Source organism: Salmo salar, chromosome ssa17 (assembly GCF_905237065.1).
Source record: "Salmo salar chromosome ssa17, Ssal_v3.1, whole genome shotgun sequence".
NCBI classification, from domain to species: domain Eukaryota; kingdom Metazoa; phylum Chordata; class Actinopteri; order Salmoniformes; family Salmonidae; genus Salmo; species Salmo salar.
Genome location: NC_059458.1, coordinates 30,458,870 through 30,479,283, shown reverse-complemented (window position 1 = coordinate 30,479,283; position 20,414 = coordinate 30,458,870). Strand labels below are relative to the sequence as shown.

At 47.6% G+C, this 20,414-nt stretch overlaps 2 protein-coding genes across 6 annotated transcripts in view; one reads left to right on the top strand and one right to left on the bottom strand.

The window, feature by feature from the left end:
• The window catches only part of LOC106573853 (trafficking kinesin-binding protein 2-like), a 48,621-nt gene extending 42,214 nt beyond the window's left edge, over window positions 1-6,407 (top strand). For all 4 annotated transcript variants that reach the window (XM_045699373.1, XM_045699372.1, XM_045699374.1 and 1 more), the window contains 3 exons: window positions 1,636-2,013; window positions 2,419-2,518; window positions 2,660-6,407. In XM_045699373.1, the coding sequence (XP_045555329.1) occupies window positions 1,636-2,013; window positions 2,419-2,518; window positions 2,660-3,485 (1,304 nt within the window). In that variant the 3' untranslated portion in view covers window positions 3,486-6,407. The remainder of the gene's footprint in view (window positions 1-1,635; window positions 2,014-2,418; window positions 2,519-2,659) is intronic.
• Window positions 6,408-18,958, bottom strand: trim25l (tripartite motif containing 25, like). Of its 2 annotated transcripts, XM_045699376.1 has the most exons (14): window positions 17,948-18,958; window positions 15,684-15,779; window positions 12,776-13,009; window positions 12,295-12,454; window positions 11,908-11,943; window positions 11,679-11,720; window positions 11,237-11,287; window positions 11,087-11,134; window positions 10,945-10,992; window positions 10,820-10,858; window positions 8,919-9,359; window positions 8,365-8,472; window positions 7,608-7,673; window positions 6,408-7,328 (listed from the first exon to the last, which is right to left on the bottom strand). In XM_045699376.1, exons 1-14 carry the CDS (start codon window positions 18,608-18,610, stop codon window positions 7,111-7,113), a joined length of 2,250 nt encoding a protein of 749 aa, XP_045555332.1. In that variant the 5' UTR covers window positions 18,611-18,958; the 3' UTR covers window positions 6,408-7,110. The 2 variants fall into 2 exon arrangements, with proteins under 2 accessions (XP_045555332.1, XP_045555333.1); XM_045699377.1 differs by lacking the exon at window positions 10,820-10,858.
• Window positions 18,959-20,414: the final 1,456 nt, after the last annotated feature.

Genomic DNA, 20,414 nt, shown 5'->3' with positions numbered 1-20,414 from the left:
AAAGCCTTTGACACTTATGAAATGCTTGTAATTATACTTCAGTATTCCATAGTAACATCTGACAAAAATATCTAAAGACACTGAAGCAGCAAACTTTGTGGAAATTAATATTTGTGTCATTCTCAAAACTTTTGGCCACGACTGTATGTAAACTTCCGACTTCAACTGTATATAAACTCAGGAAAAAAAAGAATGTCCTCTCACTGTCAACTGCGTTTATTTTCAGCAAACTTAGCGCGTAAATATTTGTATGAACATAACAAGATTCAACAACTGAGACATAAACTGAACAAGTTCCACAGACGTGACTAACAAAAATTGAATAATGTGTCCCTGAACGAGGGGGTCAAAATCAAAAGTAACAGTCAGTATCTGGTGTGGCCACCAGCTGCATTAAGTACTGCAGTGCATCTCCTCCTCATGGACTGCACCAGATTTGCCAGTTCTTGCTGTGAGATGTTACCCCACTCTTCCACCAAGGCACCTGCAAGTTCCCGGACATTTCTGTGGGGAATGGCCCTAGCCCTCAACCTCCGATCCAACAGGACCCAGACGTGCTCAATGGGATTGAGATCCGGGCTCTTTGCTGGCCATGGCAGAACACTGACATTCTTGTCTTGCAGAAAATCACGCACAGAACGAGCAGTATGGCTGGTGGCATTGTCATGCTGGAGGGTCATGTCAGGATGAGCCTGCAGGAGGGGTACCACATGAGGGAGGAGGATGTCTTCCCTGTAACGCACAGCGTTGAGATTGCCTGCAATGACAACAAGCTCAGTCCGATGATGCTGTGACACACCGCCCCAGACCATGACGGACCCTCCACCTCCAAATCGATCCCGCTCCAGAGAACAGGCCTCGGTGTAACGCTCATTCCTTCGACGATAAACGCTAATCCGACCATCACCCCTGGTGAGACAAAACCTCGACTCGTCAGTGAAGAGCACTTTTGCCAGTCCTGTCTGGTCCAGTGACGGTGGTTTTGTGCCCGTAGGCGACGTTGTTGCCGGTGATGTCTGGTGAGGACCTGCCTTACAACAGGCCTACAAGCCCTCAGTCCAGCCTCTCTCAGCCTATTGCGGACAGTCTGAGCACTGATGGAGGGATTGTGCGTTCCTGGTGTAATTCGGGCAGTTGTTGTTGCCATCCTGTACCTGTCCCGCAGGTGTGATGTTCGGATGTACCGATCCTGTGCAGGTGTTGTTACACGTGGTCTGCCACTGCGAGGATGATCAGCTGTCCGTCCTGTCTCACAGTACGGACATTGCAATTTATTTCCCTGGCCACATCTGCAGTCCTCATGCCTCCTTGCAGCATGCCTAAGGCACATTCACGCAGATGAGCAGGGACGCTGGACATCTTTCTTTTGTTGTTTTTCAGAGTCCGTAGAAAGGCCTCTTTAGTGTCCTAAGTTTTCATAACTGTGACCTTAATTGCCTACCGTCTGTAAGCTGTTAGTGTCTTAACGACCATTCCACAGGTTCATGTTCATTAATATATATATATATATATATATAGCCTATTGTAAAATGACTGACTGGGTATTGAAAATGTGCTACATAAGTACTATGTCTTATTAATATTATTAAACTGATAGTTTAGCAGTCTCACTAACAAAGGTTTTGGACTTTTCAGGAAACAGAGGGAAGGAAGGGACAGACGCCTGGGAGACGAGGATGGAGAAGGAGGAAGAGGAGGAGGAGGAAGGAGGGATCACCTTCAAGGTGCAGTGCTCATCAACACCGGAGGAGAACAGGGAGAGGATTAGGGAGCGTTTGCCGTTGAACGGGCCACCGGTGTGTCCCGTGTCTCCCGTTTTCCTACCAGTACCAGGCTCTCCACAGCTCCCTCTATTCCCGATCACCTGTGAACTCCCTATGACCTCTAATGCCCCCTGTGACATCATCAGGAGCCCGGCTCTCTTGGCTCCGCCCGTCACAGTAACGTCCATGGCTCCTGTCCAATCCCAGAGCCTGACTGTCACCAGTCTTACCACTACTACATCCTCGTCAGGTAAGTTAAAACATTTTTTTTTTTAAATTATATTAAAAGTTTAACGTTATAGCTGGAATCCTTAATGGTGAAACAGCCGCGTCCGTTTGCGATATTAAAACACCAAATAAGTTACTACAATCAACGGAGACTTTTTTTCCCCTCTGACATAATCGTCCTCACCATAGAAGATCACAATATGTTTCACCATGTTGCCCGACGCGCCTCAGCTCAGCAACAACAACCATAACGTGGTGGAGCGGCCACTGGTGCTGTTTCCCCTTACTACGGATTACATCATTTAAAGAAAATATTTGTGTACAAATGTGTCAATATTTCTTTCCCAAGATAAGAAACTGAAAAGGGTCGTTATTGGAAGCTGTTGGTCTGTGATGGAAGTTTGAATGGTGTGTTTTGTCTCTTCAGTTTATAACCCGGGGAAATGTCAGAGTTCAACGTCTTCCACCTACACCTTCACAACCTGCCGCATCCTGCACCCCTCTGACATCACCCAGGTTACCTCCAGGTACACACACACACACACACACACACACACACACACACACACACACCACACACACGACTATGAAGGTGATTGGTGTTGTGTGTTTGTGCTGTAGTGTTTATGACATGGCTGTGTGGGGTAACATTGTCTTGTCTCTCTCAGTTCCCACTGTCAGTCTTCTGTCTCGGAGTACACTCCCAGCTCCATGAGGACAGGCCCCAGCACCCCGGTGACCCCCTGCAGGCTAAGTTTGGGGGTGGACTCCTTCCCCCCTCGACGTCCCCCCGCCCCCTGTGGCCTGGCCAAGCTGGTCCTGGAGAGGGGCATCTCTGCTTCCCTCTCCACTGCCGACGCCCCCCCTCCCTCTCACCTTAAAGCCCCACTCCCCCAGCGTCTCCTCCCCAGCACACCCCCCAACTCCCCGTCCCACTCGCCGACCCCCTCGCCTGTGCCCTTTGAGTCCCGCGCCTCAGCGCCAGCCACCTGTGACAACTTCCTGGCATCGCGTCCGGCCGAGCTCTTCCTCCAGGATGTGTATGGGCTGAAGTTTGGCCGCACCCATCGCCCCAACCTCCCCAGCCCTGACACCGCCTCACATAGCTTCAGCCACGGCCCCAGAATCAAATCCAAAGCCAAACCCCACCCCATTAATGTAAACTTAGTCGAGAGGCTACGCCGGCTGGGATTGGTCAAGGTACTCCAGGGGGCGGAGCCGTTGTCGGAGGGCCTGGGGCGTCAGGACTCGGCCACCTTCCTAGCCACAGGCGGAGGCAGCCTATTGGACGGCCTGCGGCGGAACCAGAGCCTCCCAGCTATGATTGGAGCGGCGCGGGGAAGCCCCTCCCATCATCCGGGCCAGGCCCCACCTCATCCACCCACCTCCCTCGCCATCGCCCCGCCCCTCTGGGGCAACCTGAAGGGGCAGCGCTCTGTCCGCGCTAGGCCCGCCTCCACCTCCCACGCCCCACTCCATTCACTCAAACGCTGAAGAAGTTATGACACTACAGGGAGGCAGGGTTTGGAGGGGAGCCAGCACTGAACAGAACCATTTGGGCCCACACCCTCTCTCCTCCCTCTTTCCCCCCTCCATCCCTCCCTGCCTCACTCCTTCTCCGCATCTCTTTTAGACTGATATTCAGCGAAGAAAAGGGAAACAAGTGGGAATAAAAGACCCTCTCCTTTTTTTATAAATTCTTTTTAAAAGCACAATATTGTTAAAAATGGAAATTTGCATTAATGCCACGGTATGTATGCCATTTTCAAAGAATTAGCTTGACAGCAAAGGGCTTTATTAGCTGTTCCTAGCCTTGCCTGCCTTCCCCCTCCAGCCCTCTAGGGGCGCTGTAGCTAGATGTTCTCCCTGCTCTCTTCCGCTCTGCTCCTGCTACAGTAGTTATTCATCTGTGAGGCTCTGGATGCTCAAAAGATGGGAAGATGACAGAGGGAATAAGTAAGTTGATGAGGGCTTGAGAATGTTATAGGGATGGGGAAGAAGGGGAAAAAGAGGTAAAAAGGGGAAGTGGCAGAATTAATTTTGACTGTGGTGTCAAGGAGAGGAAGAACAAGCAAGAGAAAGAGATGAGGGAGAGAGACGAGGAGGACAGAGATGAGGGGGATGAGAGAAGAGCAGTGTGAAGAGAGCTTGAGCCTCCAGAGCCTCACTGTCTAGGGGCTGGTTGATCGAATAGCTTTCTAAAGTTCATTTTTAAAAGCAGTAGAGCAGTTTGTCATGTATATACGCTAGCTGGCCTCGCTACGCCCCTTAGCTTCTCTTAGGAACCAGGCTGGTGCCCATGCACCTTACTACTGCCATCCCGTTGCTAGGGAACTACAATCTAGCCTTCCCACTGTTACTACTAACACAATGATCCTTTTGCTTTGCTGTCGTCAGGGGCAACTCTCTCTGTGCATTGTAATAGGCTACAACCAGTGTCTGAAATGCATGGTGTGTCCTGAAAACGACACACTTCTTTGCCTACAGGTCCCAGCATGCACCTGGCCCTCTGAGGGTGGGTAGGGCCCAGCCGTGCAGCGTGATTGGCTGTAGTGGTCTGACTGACAGGTCCGAGGCTGCTCCTCCATCAGGTCTCTCATAAGGAAGAGGTTGTAAAGCCTTAAAGGAGAAGCCTGTTTGTTCTGTTTGGGTGTTTTTGCTTTAAAGCCATGTGTATATTTTATTAGACACTTAGTGGGATCGGTAGGTTTTGTTTGGGATGCCGTTAGCCTGGTCCCAGATCTGTTTGTGCGGTCTTGCCATACCGCTATTGGAACCAGGCTAGGATGCAGATGGGATGGACTATTCCTCAGCTTGTGGAGATCTGAGAGGATTTGATTGGTATAACCAATATGGTGATACTTCCACCTAGCCTATCAGAGGGCAAGGTAGATTTATTACCAAATTGCTTACACCTGTCAAATCCTGACAGACTCCCCACAAGTGCATAGGGCTTAGGGGTCAATTTGGGATGGAAGGTTACATGGTTATTGACTGGAAACGGAGAACATGGTAGTCGCTGGAGAGGCTTTTTAACAGCACAGGTCCAAACAGCTCCGCTGAGGAACAGTCCCTTATCTCAGGCCCATGGCTCAGGTCTGCGTTCATTAGGGCACACCGTTGTGGAATGTTCCAGTAGAAATATATGCAGAACAACTATGCCTCTGACATGAGGAATCACGTAATGTTCCACAACGTTTACCTCCTCAACATGCCCCTGGTACAAGAGGTTTGGTCCCAAACGGGGAGCCATCAGCATCCTAGGTAGTAGTGGGTGTACTATGTTTTAATCCAGGTTAGCTCTGAGTCTCATCTAATGCATGGTTCACTACTACTGTGGTTATGGTCTTAAAAGGTACTCTATTCACTCAGCGGCCAGTAGAGGGCAACATGGTGTTGTGTGATATTGAACAGCTATGAGACTAACGGCCTTTAGTACCTTCCCCTGTAATGCTGTTTATTTTAAATCTGAAAGGACTTGATGGGTATAGCGGCAGAGCCTAAGCAATATGGGGAAATTCCAGCTAGCCTATCAGAGGTCAAGGTCAAAGAAATCCCATATTGTTATTCCTTTCAGGTCTACTGGAGTGGGGAGGGGCTAGACTAGAGCCTGGGTACCAGTCTGTGTTCTCATTCCACTCCAGTGTTCACATGACACAGAGTACATGAAGTGGAATGCTAGCTAAACAGGTTCTGTATTTCAAGCTAGCTAGACTAGTGTGTGACCCTTTGACCCATACTTGACCCCTGGTGTGACCCTCAGACGTCCCTGCTATACCTCTTTTCTTACCGTCCGTCCGTCCATCTGACCTATCCCACTCATGTACTGCACTTTTTAACCTGATTTACAGAGATCACTAGTTAGGAAATATTATTAGTGACAAATATTGAAATTTAGACTAGGTTATAGCATCAAATACTGTATTATTATCAAAGGTAATAAGTTATTTAGCATTTCATGTAGACATTTTTTTTTGTTGTGCCTCCATTGTGTGATGAACCATTGAAAAGGGAATCCAAGCTGTCATGTTTTTAAAACTGTATATCAGTGCAAACCAAAACTCATTTTTAAATACAGTGAAATGCTTTGTGTTGGCTTGTGTGTGTGTTGTAATACCTATTACCTATGTAACCACGAGGAAAGGGCATCAGTTTTATACTAGGGTTTCTGCTATGGGGGAGGTATAGGAGGAGAGGGGTGAAGACACTGTTCGTTCTATTGAATCTAGTTCTATGACTCATATCGTTGGCTCTATTGAATGTAGCTGATGGGTGATGGTGGAGGTCCTTATGGGCTCTGTGTCGTTGGAAGTGTTCATTATTGGTTTTCGACCTGGCGCCTCTCCTCCATGCTTCATAAAATACCCAAGATTACCTTTTTGGTGCTTTTGTTTTAATAAAGGACATGAGAAATAATTTGGTTGTCTTCTATTTATTGTCTTATAACTAAAGGACGTGTGTGTGTACATACACACTACACCCCACACCATTTGTCAGTTCAGTCTTCTATTCGTTTTTGTACATCATTTGTTTGTCAGAAGGGCAGCATTTGGGCTGTTATGTAAATGTTTAGGAAACAAACTAATTCTTGTTAAATTATGTCATATAAAGCGGTGATAGCAGATGGGGATCAGAGGTCGTAGATCACATCACATGGGGCAGGTCTATACAGAGGTCGTAGGTCTCGTCACACGGGGCAGGTCTATACAGATGTCGTAGGTCACATCACACGGGGCAGATCTATACAGAGGTCGTAGGTCACATCACATGGGGCAGATCTTGATGCTGTCAGATGTCTGGCTGAACTGACCCAGAGCAAAGTCCAGTCCAACACCAACCCCACTCCCCACCCCGAAGGCTGCATACAGTGGCTGTGTAAAGTTGGCGCGGAACGTGTGCAGGTGCGCCATGCTCTCCGCCACGCTATAGAACGCCAGGGTGCCCACATTGAGGTCCAGGAACAACCCCAGACGCGGCGAGTACGTCACCGGGATATCCCTCTTCTCATTGTCATGCATTGCCGTGCAACACGTATCCGACAGCTCCAGGCTCCATGATTGGGCATTGTAGCCAAGCCCCGCCCTGGCGTCCGCCCCCTTCCTGCTCAGGGCTCCATAAGCTACGCCCATTGATGACCCCTTCCCCCGCCAATCCACCTCCCAGTAACAACGCTGGGCGGACAGGGGGGCCTGGCACAGCACCTGGGTCCAGCCGTCGAAGCGTTGGGGGCAGTCTGGGTAGGCTGCCCTGCCCCCTGTAGGGTGGCCTTGGTGTTACCCTCCGACAGGCTCAGACGTCGGTGGGCTGTCCTCGTGTCTAGGGTCAGGGTACAGGCATCTGGGGGAGGGGAGAGTGGAGGGATGGATGAATAGTTAAAGTGTGGGGATAAGGACTTTGCAGATTTGGTAGTCGGCTGTTGTGAGTACTCCTTCCCTTTGGCCCAAAACTTCTGAAGTTTTCAGATCTGAAAGTTGGAATCAATATGGTGGGTGCTACACTGCTTATACCTTTCCCTTCATATCTGCAAACATGGAAGGATGAGGGCCAAGGCGACAGGGTAGGGAGCTAACTGGAACAGGCTGTATCTGTGTATATGTTTAGCTGTTCTATACTCACACTGCAGGAACTCCTCTCTGCTCCTGGGCTCTGGGGCCTGGATGCTAGAGATGTCTATCTCCCTCACTACAGGAGACGAAGACAGGCAGTATGAGGGGAGAGGATCACAACCAGTGGTGGAAAAAGTACCCAACTTGAGTAAAAGTATACAGTAGATACATTGATAGAAAGTTACTCCAGTAAAAGTGAAAGGCACCCAGTAAAATACTACTTGAGTAAAAGTCTAGAAGTATTTGGTTCTAAATATAATTAAGTATCAAAAGTAAAAGTATTAAGAATTTCAAATTCCTTATATTAAGCAAAGCAGACAGCACCATTTTCTAGTTTCTAAAATGTACATATAGCCAGGGGCACATTCCAACACGGAGACATAATTTACAAAAGATGCATATGTGTTTAGTGAGTCCGTCAGATCAGAGGCAGTAGGGATGACCACGTGTTCTCTTTATAAGTGTGTGAATTGGACCATTTTCCTGTCCTGCTAAGCATTGAAAAAATAAGTACTTTTGGATGTCAGTTAAAATGTATGGAGTAAAAAGGACATTATTTTCTTTAGGAATGTAGTAAAGTAAAAGTTGTCAAAAATATAAATAGTATAGTACAGATACTCCAAGAAACTACTTAAGTAGTACTTTAAAGTATTTTTACTTAAGTACTTTACACCACTGATCACAAGGGTAACTGTAAATATAGGGCAATATGCTTTCCTCAGATGTGGAGAGGAAGAACTGGAGAAAAGGAATAAATGATGACTCACATGCAGGGAAAGCTGGCATCTGATTCATGATGGGGTCAGGGGTCAGTGGATCCAGGAAAAGGCTGGTATTCACTTCTGGTTGGGATTCAGTCAGTGCACCCATCCCCCCTGTCAAAACAGTATGATGTTTATAGACATGATTTTCAAACAATGTGCTGTGGCACCTGCAAGGTACATTTTGAGGTACATTATACAGTGTCTACACTGGTGAAAGGCTAGTAAGACCAGGGTGTATGACCTCTGATGGGGTTAAAGCGTTGAGGGTCGGGACCATAGAGATATATAGAGGACTCATCTTTGTATCTGTGCCATTATAGAGTCTGTGACAGCATGGGCAGCGCCATTGAGGCAATTTCCATTTTCACGATTGGCTGACCCCTCCTGATGCCCCTTTGTCATGACTCCAAGAATGTCACCAGGAGGGATTATCCAGTGAAGTTGGAAGCCACCCAGTTGACTACATTAAAATGGTGAAGCCCTCAATGGCGCTGCCCGTGCTAATACGGTCTTTTGGCGACTAGAGGCCACAATCATTCTCTCTGGTCGGGACTCACATTGGTTAATTCCACCAGTGTTGTTGTTGACTGGCCCAGGTGCCGGTGTGGCACGTCGATGGGAGCGGAAGAGACTTGCTATGGAGCCCATCCGGCTGAAAGCTCCTGAGGCTGGGGTGGCTTTGGTAACAGCACCGGGGGTAGGGGTGGTGGTGGGTTCTGGTCTGGGTGTCTCTCTCGGGCTGGGTCTGGCTGGCTCTCTACGACTTGGAGTGTGACTGGGTCTGGCTGGCTCTCTACGACTTGGAGTAGGGCTGGGACTGGCTGGCTCTCTACGACTTGGAGTAGGGCTGGGACTGGCTGGCTCTCTACGACTTGGACTTGGACTGGGACTGCGTCTGCGCGTCTCTCTTCGACTTTGGGTAGGGCTATTTCTGGCTGGCTTTCTCCGGCTCTGAGTGGGACTAGATCTGGTGCTTGGTCTGGGGGCTGCCTCTCTGGCTGTGGAGAAACGAGAGGTATTACTGGGTGAGCATGGCTTGATGAGTCTAGAGGCGTCCACATACATAGGTTCGGTTTGCTTCTAGCAGAACTCAGCTAGGTGAAACGAACATCTGTTGAAACGACCTTTGCTTGAAAAATCTCAGTATTACTGTTTTGTCCCGCTTGAGCCACTGTAGCAACAACATACCCAGTAACACTTCCTCAAAATAGAAGAAAATAATAAAGATAAATCAAGAAATCTTTAATTATTTTTGATGTTTTTTGCCAAGGAGGTCCTAGTCGCGCAATTTTACATCTAACTAAAATGTTTGGTGCGGTATTTCTCAAGTGAAAAAATGTGCATTAAAACTAGCCAGCAAATAATCCCGTTCATTGCTCCCACTCCTACTAGGAGCAGTACCTAGTCCAGTAATACTGTTGACCAATCACCGACGAAGGGGCGTAGACTTCGGACTAACGAACATCGACTTCCCTCAAGGAAAAATGTTGTGTTGCCGAACCAAAACGCCACAACGTTTCATCATAATAAATGCTTAAACTGTTTCGACTACAAAACATACGGTAAGCTTAAAGTCTGTCGCGTGCTTCCCAGTCGAAACAGTTCAATCATATATTATGAAACATTTTTGTGACATTTTGGTTGATTTTGGTGTTCGCCAGGTGTTTACCTGGCTGTTCGCATACACTACATTTTTTCTAGAGGCAAGTGGAAGTTCGGTAGCGAAAGTCTATACGGCCCTTCGTCAGAGATTGGTCAACAGGACTACTCCTAGTAAGAGTGGGAACTATAGACGGGATTCTTCAATTAAGTGTTTGTCATTCAACAAGAGATGACTAGTTTTCATGCAGATTTTTTTCACTTGAGAAATACTGCACCAAACATCTTATTGATGTGACTAAGACCTCATTGGCAAAAACATCAAAATGAATAACAGATTTCTTGATTTATCTTAGATTAATTCAGACTACTTTGAGAAAATATTACTGGGTATGTTGCTACGGTGCTTCAAGAGGGACAAACAACAGTAATATTGACGCTTTTTCTCATTTTTTAAGTGACGATCATGAGGGAGTATGTGAGCACAGACGTTCGCTTCACCTATCCAGGTTTTGCTAGGATCAAACCAAACCTATGTATCCGGACGCCTTTCTGATTGCATAGAGAGAGAATGAGAGGAAAAGCGAGGCAGTTGAGTCGATTTCATAAACACTCTAATGATGACTGAATTTGTAGTATTGGTCAAGACCACCTTAGGGAGGTGGTCAGAGATACATTTATGGAACTGATATCTGCAGTTATTCTTAAGAGGTTCAGGATGTGACACAGTACAGATGGAGGAGACAGGAAGAAGGACCATACACAGATGATAAGGAAATGTTCCTCTTGTGAGGCAGGCCAACCTGTGGAACTGGTTATGTTCACAAAGAAATTCTGGCCTTTTCTGTGTGTGTGTTACCTGGTTTTCTCTCCTCTCTCCTCGGCCTGTCTCTGTCAGCTAAAGGAAAGAGGTAGAAGATAGTTTAAACCCCTTTGCGCGCGCACACACACACACACACACACACACACACACACACGTCTGACCTCGTGGTTCCTCTCTGCTCCTAACATCTTGAGAGCGCAGGCCTACACCTACAGAAGGAGACATGATTAAGCTGATCTAATGTTTGATCATGATCGTCATAGTGAGATTTGTGATGAAACTAGCCACATGACATCACCCTACCACGTGAGTTAGGACCTCGAACCGCCACGGAGACAGTCGGTGTGGGAGCTGAAACACGACGACGAACGTACACATCATTATGTGTCATTCAATGACCTATCACAAACCACATGTTAAAGCGATACAGGAAACAGTCGCTACAGTACATACCTGCAGGACGGATGTTGTTTGTTGTTGTTTTGGATCCCAGACCAGAAAACACTGTGGAATAGTCATTGAAAAGAAAAAGGCGCAACGCTCACCATTAAAAACATACTGTTTAACCATTAAAAACATACTGTTTAACTATTAAAAACCTGACTATGACGATACTTCATCAGGAACAATAAATCATTATTTCAGGTTACGTATTTCATATCCAAACTGCACAGTTAATGACGATGACCAATCACTCAACTAGAGAAGTGAAAAGACCAGCACCAAAAGGAACAGACACTGAGTAGAAAGCATTTGCACTGCGGAAATGAAATATTGCCATTCCTCACATTATTTGCTGTTGACTAAAATGTCCAATTCAGATTAGTTCACAATCTCAGTGAATTATTAAAGTCTAACTCACACTACCAATAAAGAAATGGGAGAAACTACTCACAACTCCTGAACCCTCCCGTCTTCTGGCCGCCATTTTGTTTTGCTATGATGGGAAACAGTGCAGTGAGTAAGTACAGTCTGTCAATCCACGATTTAAATGTTTATTGGTAATCGATGGCTTCTAGCTCTGGTCCAGGGCATTACGAGCGGCTTGCTTATGCTGAGCCTTCTTCAAGCCCCACAGAACACCCTGGACCAGAGCTAGAGACATCCTCTGGAACAGAACTCACCTTTGTCTCCTAAGGTGAACAGTGTTGTATCATTCACTGAAGAGAAGGATGAGAAATAACAGTTTATTAACATATTGACATTGTATTGATCTACCGATATCAGTCTATAACATAGAGTATTTTTTCCACACTGTCTTTATGACAATATTTATAGTGAACAAGGTAATGGAGAGCTCTGCTAGTAGTGCCCTGTGTGTGTGTGTGTGTGTGTGTGTGTGTGTGTGTGTGTGTGTGTGTGTGTGTGTGTGTGTGTGTGTGTGTGTGTGTGTGTGTGTGTGTGTGTGTGTGTGTGTGTGTATGTGTGTGTGTGTGAGTCAATGTGTGTGTGTGTGTGAGTCAATGTGTGTGTGTGTGTGTGTAGTATGCGTGTCCTCCACTCTGACACACCTGTCTTGGTGATCTTGCCCAGTTCCACGTTGCACATGTCCTCCACTCTCTCCCGTAGGTTCAGGATGGCTTCACGTACAGGCTCAAACGTAGCCTCTGGATTGGCCACCACACACGACAGATCATTACACTCAAACGGGCTGCACAGAGACTCACAGGTCTGGAGGGCGGCTCACAGGAGGAGGAGGAGAATGAGGAGAAGAGGATGGGATGGAAGAGGGCAGAGATGGAGAAATGAAGACAGAAAGAAAGGCAACGACAGGAAGAGAAGACACGTCATTTAAGAAATAATGCCTTTTGTGATAGAAGCAGCACATTTCAAACATGACTAGAGCACTGCTGCTTTTTAACTATTGACCCATCCCAGATGTGGTCTTTCACCCCCTGGCAGCCATGTCCAATATGGCCATCAACCAGCTGCATGCAGCTAAATTGAATCAAAAATATATAAAAGGGTCACAGAAAGAGAAAAGTGTCCTACCTCTAGGAAGTGGATGTTGTCTTCGCAGCGGAACACCTCCTTCATGTCCTTGTCTCTCCTCTTTAGCTCAGAGATCTCGGCCTCCAGCTTGTCCACCACGTCCTGGGCCTCGCTTACTTTCTCCTGCCCAGCCTGGTTCATCACACCCTCCACCAGCTCCTGGAGCCTCTCCACCGAGCGCTGGAGCTCCGACAGCACCGTCGCTGTGTCATCATGCACCCTGTCTGCTGAGCGCTGGGGACACAAACATAGGTATGAAGACATACGCACACAGGTACTGTATGGAGGTGCATAGAAAGGTACTCACTGAGGAACACAAAAAAAAAGTATGAAATTGTATGAAATGTATGCATTCACTACTGTAAGTCGCTCTGGATAAGAGCGTCTGCTAAATGACTAAAATGTCAAATGTAAAAATGGGTGTAGTGTAGTGGGGTGTAGTGTAGAGTAGTGTAGTGGGGTGTAGTGTAGCGTAGTGTAGTGGGGTGTAGTGTAGCGTAGTGTGGTGGGGTGGAGTGTAGTGTAGAGTAGTGTAGTGTAGTGTGGTGTAGTGGGGTGGGGTGGGGCGTAGTGTGGTGGGGTGTGGTGTAGAGTAGTGTGGTGTGGTGTAGAGTAGTGTGGTGGGGTGTGGTGTAGAGTAGTGTGGTGGGGTGTGGTGTAGAGTAGTGTGGTGTGGTGTAGAGTAGTGGGGTGTGGTGTAGTGTAGTGTGGTGGGGTGGGGTGGGGTGTGGTGTAGAGTAGTGTGGTGGGGTGGGGTGTAGAGTAGTGTGGTGGGGTGTGGTGTAGAGTAGTGTGGTGTAGTGTAGCGTAGTGTGGTGGGGTGGAGTGTAGTGTAGAGTAGTGTAGTGTAGTGTGGTGGGGCGTAGTGGGGTGGGGTGTGGTGTAGAGGGGTGTGGTGGGGTGTAGAGTAGTGTGGTGGGGTGGGGTGGAGTGTAGTCTAGTGTAGTGTGGTGTGGTGGGGTGTGGTGTAGAGTAGTGTGGTGGGGTGTAGAGTAGTGTGGTGTGGTGTAGTGTAGTGGGGTGCAGTGTGGTGTAGTGTGGTGTAGTGTAGTGGGGAGTAGTGTGGTGTAGTGTAGTGGGGTGTGGTGTGGTGTAGTGGGGTGTAGTGTAGTGTGGTGTAGTGTAGTGGGGTGTGGTGTGGTGTAGTGTGGTGTAGTGTAGTGGGGTGTAGTGTAGTGTGGTGTAGTGTAGTGGGGTGTAGTGGGGTGCAGTGTGGTGTAGTGTAGTGTGGTGTAGTGTAGTGGGGTGTAGTGTGGTGTAGTGTAGTGGGGTGTGGTGTGGTGTAGTGGGGTGTAGTGTAGTGGGGTGTAGTGTGGTGTAGTTGGGTGTAGTGTAGTGTGGTGTAGTGTAGTGGGGTGTAGTGGTGTAGTGTAGTGGGGTGTAGTGTAGTGGGGTGTGGGTGTAGTGTAGTGGGGTGTAGTGTAGTGGGGTGTAGTGTAGTGTGGTGTAGTGTAGTGGGGTGTAGTGTAGTGTGGTGTAGTGTAGTGGGGTGTAGTGTGGTGTAGTGTAGTGGGGTGTGGTGTAGTGTGGTGTAGTGTAGTGGGGTGTAGTGTAGTGTGGTGGAGTGTAGTGGGGTGTAGTGGGGCGTAGTGGGGTGTAGTGTAGTGTATAGTAGTGCGGTGTGGTGTAGTGCAGTGTGGTGTAGTGCAGTGTGGTGTAGTGGGGTGTGGTGGGGTATAGTGTAGTGGGGTGTAGAGTAGTGGGGTGTAGAGTAGTGGGATGTAGTGTAGTGTGGTGGAGTGTAGTGTAGTGTAGTGGGGTGTGGTGTAGTGTAGTGTAGTGTGGTGGAGTGTAGTGGGGTGTGGTGTAGTGGGGTGGGGTGTGGTGTAGAGTGGTGGGGTGTAGAGTAGTGTGGTGTGGTGTAGTGTAGTGGGGTGCAGTGTGGTGTGGTGTAGTGTGGTGTAGTGTAGTGTGGTGTAGTGTAGTGGGGTGTGGTGTGGTGTAGTGGGGTGTAGTGTAGTGTGGTGTAGTGTAGTGGGGTGTGGTGTGGTGTAGTGTGGTGTAGTATAGTGTGGTGTAGTGTAGTGGGGTGTAGTGTAGTGTGGTGTAGTGTAGTGGGGTGTAGTGGGGTGTAGTGGGGTGCAGTGTGGTGTAGTGTAGTGTGGTGTAGTGTAGTGTGGTGGGGTGTGGTGTGGTGTAGTGTAGTGTGGTGTAGTGTAGTGGGGTGTGGTGTGGTGTAGTGTGGTGTAGTGTAGTGGGGTGTAGTGTAGTGCGGTGTAGTGTGGTGTAGTGCGGTGTAGTGTATTGTGGTGTAGTGTAGTGTGGTGTAGTGTAGTGGGGTGTGGTGTGGTGTAGTGGGGTGTAGTGTAGTGTGGTGTAGTGTAGTGGGGTGTGGTGTGGTGTAGTGGGGTGTAGTGTAGTGGGGTGTAGTGTAGTGTGGTGTAGTGTAGTGGGGTGTAGTGTGGTGTAGTGGGGTGTAGTGTAGTGGGGTGTAGTGTAGTGTGGTGGAGTGTAGTGGGGTGTATTGTGGTGTAGTGTATAGTAGTGTGGTATAGCGTAGTGGGGTGTAGTGTAGTGTATAGTAGTGCGGTGTGGTGTAGTGCAGTGTGGTGTAGTGGGGTGTGGTGGGGTATAGTGTAGTGGGGTGCAGTGGGGTGTAGAGTAGTGGGGTGTAGAGTAGTGGGGTGCAGTGTGGTGTAGTGTAGTGGGGTGTAGTGTAGTGTGGTGGAGTGTAGTGTAGTGTAGTGTGGTGTAGTGTAGTGTAGTGTGGTGGAGTGTAGTGGGGTGTGGTATAGTGTAGTGTGGTGTGGTGTAGTGTAGTGGGGTGTGGTGTAGTGTAGTGTAGTGTGGTAGAGTGGGGTGTGGTATAGTGTAGTGTAGTGGGGTGGAGTGGGGTGTGGTATAGTGTAGTGTGGTGTGGTGTAGTGTAGTGGGGTATAGTGTAGTGTAGTGTGTCCTAAGCCCTTACCTTTGTTGCCTCCAGCATCTTCTTCATGTCTTTCAGCTCTCCTTCTCTTTCTTTCAGTCTCTGATGATTCTCTGTCTGCACCTCAGCCAGCTCTTTCTGCAAAACACAGTCACAGTCACATCAACTCATTCCTGAATGGACTGGAATGCAGTCTGGAATGCTCACTGGCCCACAAAGACAACTACATAATCACACACTTCTAATGAATCACCACAGCAAAGGCTGAATGAGAGGCAGTTTCTAGGTGTGGCCAGATCAGCTGTGATGGGACATAGACAGCCCAGCAACCTGTATGGATGTTTTGATCAGACTGGATTTACATGTTTTTGTGGAGTGAGTCTGTACCTGATGGTGTGTTTGATTAATATAATAATAATAATAATATATACCATTTAGTAAACTCTTTCATCCAAACTGACTTACGGTCATGTGTGCGTACCGTATGTGTGGCCCCAGCGGGAATCGAACCTTGGCTTTGCATACAGAGCCACACAGGACCTGATTGGGTGTTGTTTTGTTGCCTGAGACCTGAAGACTTGCGTTAGCTCCCAGAGCGAATGACTAGCCTTTGGTTCAGCGGGATAACACAGTCTTGTGCCAGGCAGTTGATCACATTAGTGGGTGGGTATGGTGGTGCCCATGTACAGCACATTCGGAAAGTATTCAGACCCCTTGACTTTTTACACATTTTGTTACGTTACAGCCTTATTCTAAAATGGATTAAATAAATACAAATTATTCACCAATCTACACACAATACCGCACAATGACGAAGCGAAAACAGGGTTTTAGACATTATTGCAAATGTATTACAAAAAAAACTGAAATACCTTATTTACATAAGTATTCAGACCTTTTGCTATGAGACTCAAAATTGAGCTCAAGTGCATCCTGTTTCCATTGATCATCCTTGAGATGTTTCTACTTGATTGGTGTCAAGCTGTGGTAAATTCAATTGACTGGACATGATTTGGAAAGGCACACACCTGTCTATATAAGGTCCCACAGTTGATAGTGCATGTCAGAGCAAAGACCAAGCCATTAGGTCGAATGAATTGGCCGTAGAGCTCCGAGACAGGATTGTGTCAAGGCACAGATCTGGGGAAGGGTACCAAAAAATGTCTGCAGCATTGAAGATCCCCAAGAACACAGTGGGCTCCATCATTCTGAAATGAAAGAAGTTTAGAACCACCAAGACTCTTCCTAGAGCTGGCCGCCCGGCCAAACTGAGCAATCGGGGGAGAAGGGCCTTGGTCAGGGAGGTGACCAAGAACCAGATGGTCACTCTGACAGAGCTTTAGAGTTCTTCTGTGGAGATGGGAGAACCTTCCATAAGGACAACCATCTCTGCAGCACTCCACCAATCAGGCCTTTATGATAGAGTGGCCAGACGGAACCCACTCCTCAGTAAAAGGCACATGACAGCCCGCTTGGAGTTTGCCAAAAGGCACCTAAAGGACTCTTAGATCATGAGAAACAAGATTCTCTGGTCTGATGAAACCAAGATTGAACTCTTTTGCCTGAATGCCAAGTGTCATGTCAGGAGGAAACCTGGCACCATCCCTACGGTGAAGCATAGTGGTGGCAGCATTATGCTGTGGGGATGTTTTTCAGCGGCAGGGACTGGGAGACTAGTCAGGATCGAGGGAAAGATGAACGGAGCAAAGTACAGAGAGATCCTTGATGACACCTGCTCCAGAGCGCTCAGGACCTCAGACTGGGGTGAAGGTTCATCTTCCAGCAGGACAACAACCCTAAGCACACAGCCAAGAAAACGCAGGAGAGTTTATGTCTATGAATTTCCTTGAGTGGCCCAGCCAGAGCACGGACTTGAACCTGATCGAACATCTCTGGAGAGACCTGAAAATAGCTGTGCAGCGACGCTCCCCATCCAACCTGACAGAGCTTGAGACGATCTGCAGAGAAGAATAGTAGAAACTCCTGAAATGCAGGTGTGACAAGCTTGTAGCGTCATAACCAAGAAGACTCAGGGCTGTAATCGCTGCCAAATGTGCTTCAACAAAGTACTGAGTAAAGGGTCTGAATACTTATGCAAATGTGATATTTCACTTTTATATTTGAATAGATTTGAACAAAATCCTAAAAACCTGTTTTCGCTTTGTCATTATGGGGTATTGTTTGTATATTGTTTGAGAATATAAAAAAATTATTCTAATTTAGAATAAGGCTGTAACGTAACAAAATGTGGAAAAAATCAAGGGGTTTGAATACTTTCCGAATGCACTGTATGTCTGAGGGCTTACCTGTCTCTCCGTGCGCTCTGCCTTGGTGGAGCTGGTCTCATGGTCCTTGTGCTGGTTACTGGTGCACAGCCAGCACACAAACATCTGGCACTGACGACAGTAGAACTCCTGCAGGTACTTGTGCTCGGTACAGATCTTCTGCGCCAGCTTGCCCGTGGGCGCAATCAGCTCATGCTTTTTCAACTCCGCTTTCGTCTGATGCGGTTTCAGGTGGGCCTCACAGTAGGACGCCATACAGACCAGGCAAGACTTCACCGCAGCCCGCTGGTCTCCAGCGCCGTGGCACATGTCACAGGGCACGGCCATGGCTGGCAGCTGGCTGACACCACCACCACGGGAACCTCCCTTGGCTCTACCCATGGTGTTGGCACGGTGGGCGCTCCGGATGGACTCCCTGGCGGAGGTGGTGAGGGCCCCCTTGCGGAGCTGCTCCACGGCCTCTGCCAGCATGGTGTTCCTGGACAAGGAGGGCTTGGGACAGAATGTCTGGCGGCACTGGGGACAGCTGTAGACTCCAGGGGAGCGAGGGTCGTCCTTGCTCCAGTAGTCCTTGATGCAGCCCATGCAGTAGCTGTGGCCACACGGGATGGTGACTGGCTCATTGGGGAGGTCCAGGCATACAGGACAGTTGAACTGCTCCTCCGTCCACAGATTACCACTCATAGTGAGACCGCAGGTAGCAGAGGTGAATGTAGACTATTACAAAGAGAGACAGAGAAAGAGGAAGAGAGAGAGAGAGAGAGACAGAGAGAATAGAGAGAGGCAACTGAGAGGAAAAAGTTGAGGTAGAGATGGATGAAAACAGAAATGGGTAGAATCAGAAAGAATGCTGTACACAGAGAGATATGTAGCTGCAGAGCAAAGACACACAGAGAGATATGTAGCTGCAGAGCAAAGACACACAGAGAGATATGTAGCTACAGAGCAAAGACACACAGAGAGATATGTAGCTACAGAGCAGACACACAGAGATATGAGGTATAAGACAGAGGTATGAGACTGTTAGTCAGAGAGTGGTGATCTCATATGAGATGGACCAATGGTGTTGTCGGAATAAAAGGAAGACATGTAGAAGGGCGGGGCTAGAGTCACAGAGCTGGTTTAGGGAGAAAAACAGGAGGAGATGAGTTTCTTTGTGATGTCACATACCATTACAGTAACTGGAATAGAAAGTCACCGGCATGCTACAGTAACTAGAATAGAAGGTCACCGGCATGTTACAGTAACTAGAATAGAAGGTCACTGGCATGCTACAGTAACTGGAATAGAAGGTCACCGGCATGTTACAGTAACTAGAATAGAAGGTCACCGGCATGCTACAGTAACTAGAATAGAAGGTCACTGGAATGCTACAGTAACTAGAAAGAAGGTCACCAGCATGTTACAGTAACTAGAATAGAAGGTCAGCGGCATGTTATAGTAACTAGAATCAAATGTCACTGGCATGTTACAGTAACTAGAATAGGTCACCGGCATGCTACAGTAACTAGAATAGAAGATCCCCGGCATGTTACAGTAACTAGAAAGAAGGTCACCAGCATGTTACAGTAACTAGAATAGAAGATCCCCGGCATGTTACAGTAACTAAAATAGAAGGTCATCAGCATGTTACAGTAACTAGAAAGAAGGTCACCAGCATGTTACAGTAACTAGAATAGAAGGTCACCGGCATGTTACAGTAACTAGAATAGAAGGTCACCGGCATGTTATAGTAACTAGAATAGAAGGTCACTGGCATGTTACAGTAACTAGAATAGAAGGTCACCGGCATGTTACAGTAACTAAAATAGAAGGTCATCAGCATGTTACAGTAACTAGAAAGAAGGTCACCAGCATGTTACAGTAACTAGAAAGAAGGTCACCAGCATGTTACAGTAACTAGAATAGAAGGTCACCGGCATGTTATAGTAACTAGAATAGAAGGTCACTGGCATGTTACAGTAACTAGAATAGAAGGTCACCGGCATGTTACAGTAACTAGAATAGAAGGTCACCGGCATGTTACAGTAACTAGAATAGAAGGTCACCGGCATGTTACAGTAACTAGAATAGAAGGTCACTGGCATGTTACAGTAACTAGAATAGAAGGTCACTGGCATGTTACAGTAACTAGAATAGAAGGCCACCGGCATGTTACAGTAACTAGAATAGAAGGCCACCGGCATGTTATAGTAACTAGAATAGAAGGTCACTGGCATGATACAGTAACTAGAATAGAAGGCCACCGGCATCTTACAGTAACTAGAATAGAAGGCCACCGGCATGATACAGTAACTAGAATAGAAGGTCACCGGCATGTTACAGTAACTAGAATAGAAGGCCACCGGCATGATACAGTAACTAGAATAGAAGGCCACCGGCATGTTACAGTAACTAGAATAGAAGGCCATCGGCATGATACAGTAACTAGAATAGAAGGCCACCGGCATAAGCGTCAGTATAGAGACAAAGTGGAGTCGCAATTCAA

Excerpts from the sequence above, each read along its gene's own strand:
- trim25l (XM_045699376.1), bottom strand. The coding sequence starts at position 18,610 with ATGAGTGGTAATCTGTGGACGGAGGAGCAGTTCAACTGTCCTGTATGC. Across the intron at positions 12,455-12,775 it reads ACAACATCCACTTCCTAGAG|ACCTGTGAGTCTCTGTGCAG; the intron begins GTAGGACACTTT and ends GCCGCCCTCCAG. Across the intron at positions 11,721-11,907 it reads GTTCACCTTAGGAGACAAAG|CAAAACAAAATGGCGGCCAG; the intron begins GTGAGTTCTGTT and ends TTCCCATCATAG.